General features: G+C 38.9%; 2 protein-coding genes across 4 annotated transcripts in view; both read left to right on the forward strand.

The window, feature by feature from the left end:
* Positions 1-14,812, forward strand: part of LOC141441013 (uncharacterized) — an 83,662-nt gene that overhangs the window by 22,456 nt on the left and 46,394 nt on the right. The window lies entirely within an intron of this gene.
* Positions 2,615-14,812, forward strand: part of LOC141441012 (malate dehydrogenase, mitochondrial-like) — a 29,999-nt gene continuing 17,801 nt past the window's right edge. The window contains exons 1-4 of the mRNA XM_074105626.1: positions 2,615-2,982; positions 3,206-3,428; positions 7,788-7,932; positions 12,579-12,764. Coding sequence (XP_073961727.1) covers positions 2,700-2,982; positions 3,206-3,428; positions 7,788-7,932; positions 12,579-12,764 — 837 coding nt within the window. The 5' untranslated portion in view covers positions 2,615-2,699. The remainder of the gene's footprint in view (positions 2,983-3,205; positions 3,429-7,787; positions 7,933-12,578; positions 12,765-14,812) is intronic.

Raw genomic sequence — 14,812 nt, forward strand, 5'->3', positions numbered from 1 at the left:
TAACATTTACCCTCAACAGTATAGACGTGTCCATCAATCTACCCCGAGCACATTCTGCGAATAATGGAAAAACGCCAGGGTCAAAACATTCGCCCGACGTTGCCTTGAACACTACCCCAGAGACGTTCAAGGTAACAAAGTTGCACAAAGAAGCTTGTAAGTCTTGCTTTTTAAAATGTGACATTTTAGGTTGACGGTGCATGAAAACATGGAAGCTTTAGATTTTAGATATAGAGTACAATGAACATCATCATCATCAGCCGGAAGACGACCACGATTCATTGCTGAACAAAGGCCTCCCCCTTAGAACGACAGAGATACACGCAACTCTCGCGATGTTGTCAGTCCACTTAATGGCGCTTCGTCTTCCAATTCATGGTCGCTTCTTGAGGACTTTTCTCCCCCAATGGTTATCTGTTTTTGGGCGATGTGGCCCGCCCACTACTTCAACTTGCATACCTATTCTTCGAGCTATATCAGTGACTATAGTTAGAATTTCGGATTCTATTGCGCAAAGAAACTCCAATAAAAGAGTGTCAGCAAAATAGCTTGTACAGCTTGTATTAAAAATGACATTTATTGTATTATAATAGGTGTATTTGACTTTCATAAGTATAATAAATATGCCATCGTCACGTCACATATCGTCCATGCCTTGCTAAGGTCATTCCGTGAACTAGCCCCTGTATAACATGCTGTATCGTCATGTAATCGAGGCACCAAAAACGCGAGGGTGTGCCGGACACGCGATTTGCGCTACAGTACTTAGCTATTGGATTTGTGACACCGATTCTAAATGCCGGGTGTAAAGTACACAATTTAGTGATATGTAGTCAGTCATAGAGCTAATACTAAAAGGAAAATATGTCTGATAAATTTTCTTCGAGAGACGATGTATCTCTTGTGGCGCACGTTCTTTATGTTTTACTAACTATTTCACCTGACTTCCTGACGTCGCACGTCAGCTAGGCGTCGTCTTGACAAAAACTGATACATAAGTGCGCGGGAGCATTGATCACACTTATTTAAACTAATTACCTATTTTTTATGTAAAATTGAGAACCTGTGGATATGGCAATCTGTAAAAAAGGGAATATGTAGAAACGGGAACCTTACAAATGAGAATCTGTATAACTGAGAACAAACCTTTGATGGGTCTATGCAAAGTAACCCTTGACTTGACTATATAGAATCTTCTCTAATGCCTTTACAATAACCTCGACCTCGCGGACTCATCAACACGGTAAAAATCTGTAATTAATTAATTTGAAGCGTTAATTGAGCGAAGTCTCAGGACTTATTCAAACCACAACGGCATTATGCCACTTTAGAATAGTGATAGCTTAATTTATTGTCTACTAGTTGGTGCATTTTCTAAATCTTCTTTTGAACCTTCTTCTGACAATAGCAAACACAACAAAAAAAGAATTAGCGAAATCGGTCCAGCCGTTCACGCGTGATGCCGTGACCAAGACAAATAGGGATTCATTTTTATCTATTAAAAAAAGAAGATAATATAACGTTCCAAAATAAAGAACACATTATTTGTTTTTGTCAGCAATAGGTAGGTACGTTTGCTGAACGAAATCTATTATTTTTTTAATAATACCACGATTGCACTTCTATTGGCATATGCAAGTGATCGATATCTTAGGATGAGTTGTTCGGGAGTCGCGTGGTAGAGTTGGTGGCAGACTTGACGCGTAAAGCCAAGAGATGCGGGTTTTAATAAATCTGAAAGCAGAAAATGAGACTCAAATATTTATTCAGCTCTGAGGATTTGTTGTGCAGTCTCTCTTACATTACTTCAATTTAAGAAAATAATAACACCAAAGTGTCCATTAAACTCAAAGTCGTGATACCTTGTAAAACATCCCCATTTTCACGGAGAGCTATTGATCTAAACACAGTGCAGACCTAAACGGATTACGAGCGAGGTCACGACTCGCTCGCCAGGACGCTCCCGACTCTCGTTAACTGTCGGGTCCAGACCAACCGAAAGCCGTGCCCAGTTCATTGCTACGCTAATTTTTTGGACCACGATACAAGAACACGTTTGTGTGATCTGTGTATGTTCTTACAATGTGGAGGAGCTGCCTGAACACGCGTTTGTTGCATAGCCGTAGCTATCACGGGTGAGCAAAGTAATTGTTTATAGTTCATTGATGATGGACCATCGCAAAGTAACGTCTGATTCAATAAGTTAATGAAACTCGATTTCAGTGTATAAGCATGCTTTTGTCTAACATGTCGTGTGCTTGATACTACGAGTGCTATCAAATACATCAAACAAGCCAATAACGAATGATTGTAGACTATAAATACTGCAATGTCAAGGCAGATCGTTGGCCGTGCCGTCCCGCGAGCGCTTTCCCTCTCGCCCGATGCTCCCGACTATAAATAAGCCGGAAGCCTTTATTGAAGCCTCTTTGCATTCATTAACAAGGGAAAAGTTATTGGAATGCATTCTATCTGAATGGAAACAACGTTTCAGCTATCGCCAATCCACGTGTCCATTATTCTGCACCAATGATATCAACCTTCATTCTTTCAAATCAAGCTGGCTGAAAAGAATATTTCTCAGTGATTTAGCAAAATACGAGTACAAAGCTGAATTGCATCTGACAATCATTCATACAAAAACCAATGTCAAAATTTCACGCTAACACTTTTTCCACAAAATAAACCAAAAATACAATATGCATTCCATAGCAACATTATCAAGATCAGGGCAATTTTGGAACAGCTTCAGAGCGGTTTCGAGGATCATAACTCAGGGTGATGTATTGGTAAGATGGTACGCAAAGGATCCACCTTGTGACACCAGCAAACCTAACCCTCAATGTAGAAGAGCTCACGCTGATATTAAGCCTGACGTCGACCCTAATTGTCCTGTTCCGTGTGAAACCAGGAAGTCGAAAAAGAAGGGTATCTTGCACAAAATTAAGTTGAGAGTAATCGAAGGAGGCACGAATTTTGGGAGTAAGTTATCTTATCATATTTATCTTCTTACGTTTTGTTTTTACTACTGGAGGTCAGAGTTACTATGTATTTTTTGTAATTGATGTTTAAATAATAAAATTTCGTCTACCCGATAGTGACTTGCAGTGTAAACTAAGTTTCGTAAAACCTATGCCGTATAACGATCCAGATTTCTTAAATCCTAACGTAATTACTGTCGATAATAAATTCCCTTAAACTATAGCGCCATTTCGTCGCCTCAAATGCGAGAAATGCAAACCTAAGGATGAAGAAAAAGAAGAAAAGAAGCCAAAAAACGAGGAACCAAAGGCACTACCTGAGCCAAAGAGGGTGGTGCATACGATGCCGCCTTCGCGGGCAGGCGTGCAAGTATCGGTGCTTGGCGCCGACACTGCCGTAGGACAATACGTAGCGCTGCTGTTGAAGCAATGCTCATGTATCAAGAAGTAAGTTCAATTGTAATATTGAAGGACAAAAGTTATGTTGCCAAACGGATAGGAAGAGCGTTATTTTTTTCTGGAATAGCCATACTTACCATGTTTATTTCTACAAAAGCCAAAATAAGTCGTTCGATAAATATGGTAGTTTTTAATACATGTTTTCGTGACGAAGGATTCAAAAATTCATGTTACGAGTAGGTATGAGTTTCTTGAATGAGTTAATATTAAATTTGGTTGTTACTTCCAAAGTTTCTATGAATCAACATTTTCTTTACATTTAACATTTCCAAGTTCGCACAACTCCGCCGTTCCAAACTGTTATTACTTGGTTATTTTAGCGAAGTACCTAACCCTTGTACGCTGGTTCTATTTATACAGCGGATTTGACATTTCTCAACCCAAAATAATCCGTTTCTCGTGTCTCGTAAATGTCACTAACCTACGTAACATTCCCCTTAGAGAAGCGTAGTTCTGGGCTAGTGGTAGGTATAGGTACTGACGGCATCACAGAACTAAAAAATGTCTCAAACGTTAGACTCTTATGCGATTTCTTGATGAGATGAGAAGCCGCGGTGGCCGAGTGGTTTAATCTATGGCCTATCAAGCAGAGGATCGTGGGTTCAAACCCCAGCGAGCACCTCTTGAGTTTTTCCAAATTCATATGCGGAATTACATTTGAAATTTACCACGAGCTTTACGGTGGAGGAAAACATCGTGAGGAAACCTGCACAAGCCTGTGAAGCAATTCAATGGTGTGTGTGAAGTTACCAATCCGCCAGGGGCCGCGTGGGAACTACGCCCCCAAGCCCTCTTATTCTGAGAGGAGGCCTGTGCCCAGCAGTGGGACGTATATAGGCTGGGATGAATACATTGTAGAGTAAGTGATGACCGGATAGCCTAGTGGTTAGAGAATCTGACTACAGAACTGGGGTTCAAGGTTCAAGCCCCGATCGAGGCAGATATTTGTTTGTAATTTGTTTGAATAATATGAATGTTAAAATAATCTTTGGAACACCGTAACGGCTCATCCCCTTCGTCTGCTGACTGCACCTAGACAACTATATGTTTTCGATGGCTAAGTACCTACAGTTCCTTATGTTTTGCAAATTCTTTCTTCAAGGGAGAGACGTGTGAACCTGTGATGAATTTGTTTATTATTATCCTGGTATTTTCACATTTGTATCAACTTTTGTTATTCGAATCTTCCTTTAGTTCCATTTTTCCGTGCATTTCTGACTCGCTGTGTACCGGCCTCGCTGTGTAAGGCGGCGGGCGGCGGCCCGTGACGTCACCACTCGGCCCGTGAGATACGCTTCATGAAATCGCCCGTTTGCGGCCCTCGGGGACCGTTTCTCGCACCGCTGTCAAAACATGAACATTATACGATACTAGAAAAAGCGTCTCGGTAGTTTGAATCTTAATATTAGTAAATGCGGAACTTTGTGAGTTAAAGTGCAAGCGTGCATGCGTACGTGTGTGTGTGGGTGATATTTATATAGGCTCAGGATATATGAATCTAAAATTTCGAAACATCTACCGATAATTAAGGGACATAAAATTTTGCAAGGGTTATTCATGCAACGTAAATAAAGATCACGTTTTAATATTTTGGGAATTCGCGAGCGAAGTCGCGGGTATAGCCTAGCATCAGATATACGTTTTGGCAAGATTCATTAATTCTATTAAAACTTTAATTACCGCTGCTTTTGTAAGAAATGTTTCATAAATTAAAAGTCTCCAGTCCCGCCAGTCCCACATCAATTAAAACCTACAAAGTACGTTTCGAATTAAAACTCTTAAGTGCGAAACTTTTTCTAACTCGCGGAAGACAAGAAAAGACCGCGGCCGTCGATTTTCGGCTCATGAATCCGTGATACCATCTCCGGGGACTGTCTGCCGTCGACAATGCGGCTTTTGTGTAGAGTGGCCATAAAAACTGCCCTGACATTTCTTGTAACAGAGATTTGGCGTTAAACCAAATAACAAAAAATCAATAAAGAAAAATTTATTGACATTTCTTTTAGCTGTTAATTTATCCTACTTTAAATGGTTTTGAAAGAAATATTATTGGTTTGTTGATAACTTACTGCTTACATTTCATTCATTCAAACTGTGTAAACTTTGTAATAAATGTATCATGAAAACATTATAATTATTTTTGTTATGAGGTCATTTCTAAAAAACTTGACACATGCCCCTGGTCCGGTCGCAGTCCTGGCAAAGGGTCAAAAAACCTGACATATCAGGACAAATCCTGAAGTATGGCAACCCTGCTTTTGTGCGCACTATTGAGAATTCGGTGTAAAACATCGGCTTTTATTTACGCCACTTTTCTATGAAGATCGGCCAGTCTTTTACCAGCGTATTTTATCTGACTTCAAGAAAAAAAAACTGTTGTTGATGTTGCGAAACAATTTGTAAGTTTTTTTAGTTGAAGGCAAACGAACAAGCGGGTTATTTGATGGGAAATTCGTCACCGCACTTTAACACCAACAACTCGAGGAAAGTCACTGGTCTGTTGCCGTCTTTAAAGCAAGTATAGTTAAACTCATTTATTGAAAGCTGATGCCATAATGGAATGTGAACACTGCTGACGAAAGTTGATTCCACAATTTCACTATAAATTATTTTTTATACAATATTTTTGCTGACTACTTTTGTTGACTTTACTTTATTTTTTCTTTCATTCATCCATTTCATTATCCAATTTCAAGTCAATCCGATCACTAGAAGTGGATAACTTTCCATTTGCAAAATTTGACCTTTACAGATGATAAGCAAAGACACATTCGGCAAACAAGAAAAGTTTGACGATAGGATCCAAAAGGAACCATGAATGGTTCCTCCAAGTAAATTTTTCAAGTTTCAATTCAAGCTAAACGGGAAAGTTAACCTATTTTTGCAAATTATTATAAAGAGAAGAGCGTTATTTATTCTCGCACTAACCCTTTCGTGGTTATAACTCAGCGTCACGCTATGTTCAGTACTTTCAGTCCAGCAAGCTCACTTTAGTAAATTTGAGCTTTTCTATTAGTTCACAACCTTATGATGTGTCTACGTTCTAAGCGATCAACCGATTCCTAAATTTTCAAGTCTGTTAAGTACTGTTGAGTGAGACGCAATAAAAAAAGATGTATCAATAAGGGTCAAAGCGCAACATTTCCTATATTATTATAAATACAGTGATCGAGTTATTGCCCGTTCCATATTTAGTTCTTGTTTTTAGGAGGATACGTATTTTAATACTCCTTACAAGTAAAACGTAAAGTTATTAAATAAAAATGAAAAAAAACAAGTCGCTTCCGATTTAGATTCGAACCCTGTACTTTCAGTTTGTAAATCCGACATTAAACCGATGAACCACCACGCTGACGATAGAGCCATCAAAATTATCGATCTTATCGCGCGTGAAATCCGGAACAAAGAAAAATACGCCAGAACTAAAAAACGCGTGTTTTCCCAGAAACAAAATCAAGCAAAATTGATTGCTCGCCCACCGAAAGCCATGTGGACAAATTTTGTCAAAATTCTCTGAACCGTTTCCTAAATTTCGGAAACAAATAAATATATACAAGAATTGCTCATTTAAACATATAATAATAAGATTTGCGAGCCGCATTCACTCCGCGTGCCACTATTCGAACGATACATCAAACTTTCACAGAAGCCTTAGACATGCCTTTATATGGATCATTCGGGCTGGCGTAATAAAAGGCGTCGAGATTTTACGACCAGCCGTGACTGCCTCACAGCTCTGTTTATCACACAATTTTTATGGCTGAAATGCTGAAGTATAGCAGTACACTTAGCCTGTGACATCCGTAATTGATTGTCTGCGTTGTTTATTCATCTCGTTTATAGGAGGCATATGACTGAAATTCTTGAGAGTTCGCCTGTTCTCTCGCTCTCGTTGCTCGATGTATTCTCTTCGTCATATTTAAGCGGCAGAAACAGTCGGTCGTCGACCAGCCATTTGACTACACCATAACATGCCACATTGACTTTACCCCTCATCTGGTCATAAATGACGTACTCCTCTGAAGAACTGTGTCACTGTAGGTATATTTATCAGATATATGATAGCGCCATTATTAGTATCATAATTAGGTGTGGAGATAGTTTGAGATCTTGGGAAAAACATTGGATAGTTTTATCCTGGAAAATTGTGCAGTTCCCGCAGGACGCGATAAGTGTATTCTAGGCAGTCGTTACCGCGGGCATGGCTAAGTTAAGTGGTAAATTAAAAATATTAGTACCTACTACCTAAACTTTGATCAGCCTTGCCTCCTAATATAAATGGGACACTGAAACATCTTCCAATTCCCATACCAACATAAGACATTTCCACTCCAAGTCGCGTTTCAGGTTGCGTTTATACGAATCCAAGGACTCCTCGTGCTGCAAGCGGGACCTCTGCTCCGTGGTTCAGGACCTACAGCACATCAACACCAACTGCCTTGTCCAGGCGTTCAGCTGTAGCGCTTGCTGTGATCTCGAAAGGTGTTTGCAGGTGCGTTCGTATACCCCTTCACCTTCTTACAGTAAGGCTGCGTTTCCACTAGAGATGTTCGAGGAATATGTTTTTCGGGAACAATAGAAACGCTTCATTTACCCACCCTCGCACAGCACAGCTCTAGAGCTAGAATTGGGAGGGTGCAAAGTACTAGGTGGGGATAATGAAATCTATCGCAGCGCTCATATTGGCCAAAAGATGAAATAATCTAGGCTCTGTCATCTGTCATACTCATATGAATCTGTCATTAACAAAGAAATTTGTATAGACATTAGCTACCTAATTTTAGTAATAGATGTTTGTGTTATGATGCGAGCTTGAATTATTGAACACTGTCCCTGTTTTTTTCTTAATTCCTCTACATCTCGGACATGTCCATTGTCCAGCAACAATTTTCCCTATGAAACGGTTTGTGGTTGAAATTTTATATTGAGTTATACTCACAAAACCGGTCTTCAAAATGATACTCATTTTGATCTGAAAACGATATTTAATTTATTACTATCGATATAAGAACAATTATTTAATTTTACTATTATTCAAAGAAACCAATAAGATACCTTTATCTTTTCGTTTTACAGTAAAAGTACAACTAAACATGAAGTAAACAAACCCTGAAAAACGAAAATAAAACACAGTTTTTGAATAAATTTTACTTACCTCATTTAATTTTAATGACCAAAAATGAATTCACAACCTTTTGCCCACCCAAATCACGGTATCGCAGTAATTTTGTATTATAAATTAATACGTTATAGGTTTGATTTTTGTCACAATGTCGCGATGAAATTTCAAAACGTCAGAGCATCAGAGCCAAAAAAGTTGCGGACGCTAGGTGGCGCTGATGTCGTGCACAGAGCCAATAGATAAATGGAGCGTTTCTATTGGTTCATGACAAACACATTCCTCGCAACGTATCCTCGCTCCTGGTGGAAACGCAGCCTAAGTGTTATATTGATTTTCCTTGTCAGGCAATGTGATTCCGCTAGGACATTTTCTGTGGAAAAGTTCCTCTCGATTCAGTTGGTACTAAAGTATCTATAATAATTCGAATTCGCCTATTTGTGGTGGGCCAGCTAACTGATAATGAAAAAAACTAGCTTGACGATATAAAGCGACAAACTAAGCGTGCTTCCAGAAAATTGCCTTCTCGCTTAAATTAAAATAAATTAGGTGTAATATTTTATGTATAGCTACTTTATTTTGATTGACCACAATCACGCCAGACGGTATAAATTGGTAGGTGTTTACATAGCTTATAATAGTAATCTTTATAAGGTGGCGATAGTTAAGAATTTATTTTAGTACGGATATCAGCAGACTTGAATCCACATTAAGTAGGAACCAGTCTTGCTTTAGGGGGTCAATAGATATAAAACTCTAACGCTATTACAGGATAAATTCCACTCCTATTATCAAACTCTAAAGAAAATTTGTGGTCTTTTAATTCTAAGCGAACCAAGGAAGATTCTGAACAAATCCTATTATCATAAAAATGCAAAGCCTATTAGCATTTCAGCCTCAAAATCTAGGTTTCAATACAGCCTGGGGTTTTATTCAAAGAGCCTTATTTAAATCTGTCTCTTGAAAATTTATATATAAAAGCTGTAAATTTGCTTCGAAGGGAGAATAAATCCAGTGTTCCGATAGATTAAATCATTCAATGGTTTGAAATTGAACTTGCCAACTCAATATAAAATCCAGATATCCGGGTATTCTTATGGGGTTATGGGCCTTACGTTAAGTAGCATTTGGGTTCTCGCAGAATTTTTGTCAGGCACAGTGAAAATTTAGAATCAGCTTGCATCACCAATAAATACAACTTAGAGAATTTATTGAAAACTCGCTGCTCTTATATTTATAAGAATTAGCATGTTCTGATAATTATTAACCTTATTTAGTGAAACGAATCTATTGAAGTGTAATGCTGCTCCGATTTGAGTATCTCGCCCGCTACGATATAATCTGATAGCGACTGCAACAACCTATTATTGAGTGTTGCTTTGACTCCTTTATAAAAACATGTTTGTCACCAGTCGTATGCAGCAATCCTATATATAATAAAAGCAAGCCGCTGATTCCACTGGCAATCAAAATTTGCATATTATCTATCTCTGCGGCGCTCAAACTTCGCTATTTAAATACCCAAACTTCATGTCTTGACGAATGCGTGTTTTGCCGTAAAGTTAGAATTGGTTGATGTTAATTAACTGATATGAAAAGGGAAGTTCATTTGAAAATGTCACAGATGTTATTCATTACTCTTCTCGTTATAATTTTCACGACTTGAGTTGTTTACGTTTTCTTTTTACGACGAATGAGACCGAGGTAACGGCAACTTGCAACCTGTGTCTACTGGTTGCCCACAACTTTCGTGTTATTATCTGGCCTAGAGGGAGGCCTGCTAACGTTGTCTCTTCCGGTTCGTGGTCACCACTCGAGAACCTTTCTCCTCCGGCGGTTATTTGCACTTCGAGCGATGTGGCCTGCTATTTCCACTTCAATTTAATCTATTAACAAGTAGAAATCGGCCTAGTTCGAAAAAGATCAAGAGAACCAAAGCTCTCTATACAAACCGCCACGATGTCGAGGCGTTTCAACTAAGCTTGGTTTTTCTACGCAGTTCGGTTAACTGGCTGATTCAAATATTAATCCAGCACCCTAATTGTGAAACCTTTTCGAGCTTCCCTATAAATTTCGCAACAACCCATTTAACCCTTTTACGGTGCTTAAGCAATCCTTCTGTATACAGGTATCTGAATGAACAAGGGCCATGAAAGGTCCAGCCCAGTTAGGATTAGTGATGTGCTGGGTGTTACATCCGCGGATACTAATACGGATTATTAAAGTCCTGATCCGTGTATACGGATAAAAACCTTACATTTCTTATAAAAATACCAATCTTCACACATTTTTTTTAACTGATAGATCAAATACAACGTTGTAGCGACTCTAGTGCCACCTTGTCACAGAATAGGTGAACTACTACGATGCTGCGATTCGTATTCTATACCAATCGTTTGCATATTTAAATACAACTTCAAATTCTTAAAATTTGCCTGAGAGAAATCTTAATACCGTATGGCATCTTCTTAAAACGTCAAATTTTCAACAATATTTTACTACACAAATAAGTGATTTTAATGAACGAAAATTGGAATTGAAGTATTTCGTTACTACATTACTTGAAAATCTTGATAAAATGAATAAAGCCCGCTATTTAACAGACCACAGAATATTTAAGTATATATAAACCCAAAAACCTTTATATAAATAGTATCTATTTTTTCTTGCGAATATCTTGATACGGATACGGTTACGAATGTCCGGCACGTCTCTAGATGATTCATTGGGCTTACGTTTGCTAAAATTGTGTGCTTAGGCATATTTCAATTGGGACCTTTTCCCCTTTGTCCAATTAGTTTTCTTTGTCCGAGCACATTATTCGCGAGCAAAGGGAGCCGTCGACCTCTCTGAGTGCCAATCAATACTACGCCCTAACAACCACAAATACCCCGAACGCTGTTCTTTGAGAACGGCTGGAGGTATTCGCAAACATGTCGTTTGAATAATGTTTTGGACATCTTTACTTGTCTTATTAAATGAGACCACCCTTTCTTTATAACAGCTAGAAGTTTTTGACGTAAAGTATTTGAAGTTTTCCTTTATCTTTGCTACTCTTTATTGCCGATTACACAATTTTATTGCCGAACGACTCACGCAAAATGGATTAATGATAATGTGATTTAGGTGGATTAGTCGTTCCTAATCCTATTCCATCCAAATAGATTTAAAACGGCTCCAAATTCTCGCAACATGTAAATTGACGCGACACGTAAAGTGAGCTTTTGTCGTGTTTCCCTTTTCCAAGATCAATGGGCGTGAAACGTTAAGTTTAAAACGAGATCACATTGAGTGTAAGCTAAAGTGGTCTGGCGCCAATCTGTCTGGCAAGCGGATGAATTTCTCTCACGGAGGCTTCACTTGACTCCTACGACGCTAAGGCTAAAGTGCTATGTGAGGCAAAATTCAAATCCGATAGATTACGTTACCACGTTTTGCCGACTGTGGGACGTAATGCTGCGAGTAATGCTTCGCGTGTGACAGGAATAAGAACAAAGGGGAGGCATAATTTCACGAAGAAGGGATGAAGGATGATAAACTAATCAATTCTGAAACGATATTTGTAATGCGAAAAAAACGGGTAGTCATCTTTTCAGCTCATGTTGAAACGCGCAAAATATAAAAACTGTTCATGTGTGCAAAATTGAGCATTGGTAGCTTGTATTTTTTTTAGTTCGTAATGTAATTATTTGCTCTTTATTCAGAGTTAGACCAAAAGGTATCGTAACAATCTCGTATCTCAAATCAATAAGTCAACAAAATTGACCCTTGAAATTATGTTCATTAGTTAGTACACAGAAAAATAATCGATTCAGGCTTAGAGTCATGTGGGGTGGGGGAGTCATGTTTACCCCACATGACTCTAATCAAGTTTGATTTGAGGATAACATAACACAACAGGAATTATCTTCCATGTTCAGCGGATAACCATAATCCAACGGCCTTATTCTGCTGAGCGTAAATAGGGCTTATTCTTAGCAAACATCCAAGGAGTAAGATATATTTTCATGAACTTGCAGAACACGGATATAGTATTGATGCTTGAGACCGGTGACGTGAGATCCAACATGTCTTCGGAGAAGCGCTTCCACACGCAAGCGCCGATCGTAAAGCGATATGCTGACGTCATCGCCAACGAGTGTCCGAAAGCGTTTATTATTGTCTGCACTACGCCTATCGACTGCATGGTGCCGTTGATCGCCGAGGTACCTATCGCATTTCAGATTTTATATTAATCATCATCAGGCATAGGAAATCAGGCGGCAAAAGTTAATGACTGGTAGGGAGTCCCTCTAGCGATAAATTCAAGTTGTCTTTGAAATTTGGCCCCGAGATTCCGATGTCTGAATTAGGGATGTCACGAATATTTGTATTCGAATTCGCATAAGTATGCGAATAATTCGCATCATTTTCAACATTCGCATTCGCATAAAACGATGCGAATATTTTGCGAATGCGAATGTGTGCAAGTCGTGACGTGTTTCGCCTGCGCCGGCCACCGGCCGCCGAGCCCGAAGCGCCGACTCGCGCATACGCATAGCGCCCAACCCCGTATTACGTGATTAATTTTGACCAATAGAAAGCACTTTTACTTGTGACAGTGGCTTGTGATTGCTTGATTAGTTTTGTTTTTAAAGTTGAGTTTTTAATGTACTCCCTTAATATTCGCATTCATATTCGCATTTGCACATTCGCGTCCTAAATATTCGCATCCGCATTCGCATTCGCAAATGTGCTAGAAATGACATTCGTGACTTCCCTAGTCTGAATGATTATGTTTACTGCTGGACACAGCTTTCCCCTAAAGATTTATCGCAACCCGCGGCTCTTGCAACCTTCACCAGGACACCAGGGCCTAATTATACTACGTCTTTCGGCAGGCGGTCGCGACTTAGAACACATTAGGTAGCCCTAAAGGCCAACAGTTTTTCGAGCAATGTGGACATATCAATAAACTATAAGTATCTAAATACTGGTATTTACTTGTAGTTGGACAACAACTAAAACAATAAATGTTTTTTGTGCTTTTATTAATTACTTTCCGCATTTCATTCTACTGTGTCTAAGTATTTTATTTTCAACCGACGCAAAAAGCAAAAAAGGCAAAAAGCTTGAAGCAAAATAAAGTAGTGCGTAGTTGTCAGATGCTGACGAACGCGGCCCTGCGTGTTTAGCAATGATTCGCAATATTTATTTCGTGTAACGAACTATCGACCTTCGATATCATCGAGGCTCTGCAGCTCACGCTAGGTGCTGTCACGGAGACAAAGCAAAGAAGTAAATGTTTTGTGCCCGTGTTAAAATGCTTGTGTCCTATGGCCACTGGGTCTGTACAGAGACAAACCATAGCAACGTGGCTGCTGATAAGTACTATTATATTAAACTACAGAATTGTCTCTGCTGGACTTATTCAATGTTTCCATCTGCTCTCACCTTCCCTTTCTTTCATTCATACTACATTGAACAAGTTTTACACTAATCCATGATGTCTTCCATAGACCAACCAGAGACAAAGCTATATGAGACTGCTTTCACCGAGGCCGACCCGCTGTAAACCAATTTCGCACACACCTCCGCCCACAGACAAGTTGCTACTTGCTACTGTACGTGCTAACAGTCTATAAAAATTAACGTCCCCAGTGTAGGTACTGTGTATTGTATTTCAGCTTAACATCGGCTTGGCATTTACTTGCGAATCTGTACTTCGGGTGTATCAAAACACATTGAAATGTCATGACCCTCTCGTCAAACCAAATGGAAAGGTCAAATCAAAGTATAAATTATTATCCAGAGTTGCCCCTGCTTTTCTTAATTTGGTGTCAGCGTCTGAAATTTCTTTGATAAATACTGGTACGAGTGCCTTGGCCAGTGACCTTTATTATCAATATACATAACCATAAAAAACTGCACAACAAATACTGCCCTGCTAAGTCAAATGAAATCTCGAAAAAAAAACACTTAAATTATTAATACCTACTGTTGTGAAGCTTGAGAGTGCATCATAATTATCGTATGGTTATAAATAACTCGTGTTTTTTTTTTGAGATACCTGAAACGGAACAAGAGAACCTTGACCCGGCTCGTACAATATTATGAATAAATAAATAAATACAAAATTAAATAACTACTGCATAAAGGCACAATGAATATAATCCTCTGCGTACGCATGTCTGGCTCTATTATTCGGTAATCGCTTAGTTTTATACCAAATGATCACATTAAAAGAAAGGGTGACTATTATTTAATCACAAGT

The sequence above is a fragment of the Choristoneura fumiferana genome, chromosome 23, assembly GCF_025370935.1.
Source record: "Choristoneura fumiferana chromosome 23, NRCan_CFum_1, whole genome shotgun sequence".
Lineage (NCBI taxonomy): Eukaryota > Metazoa > Arthropoda > Insecta > Lepidoptera > Tortricidae > Choristoneura > Choristoneura fumiferana.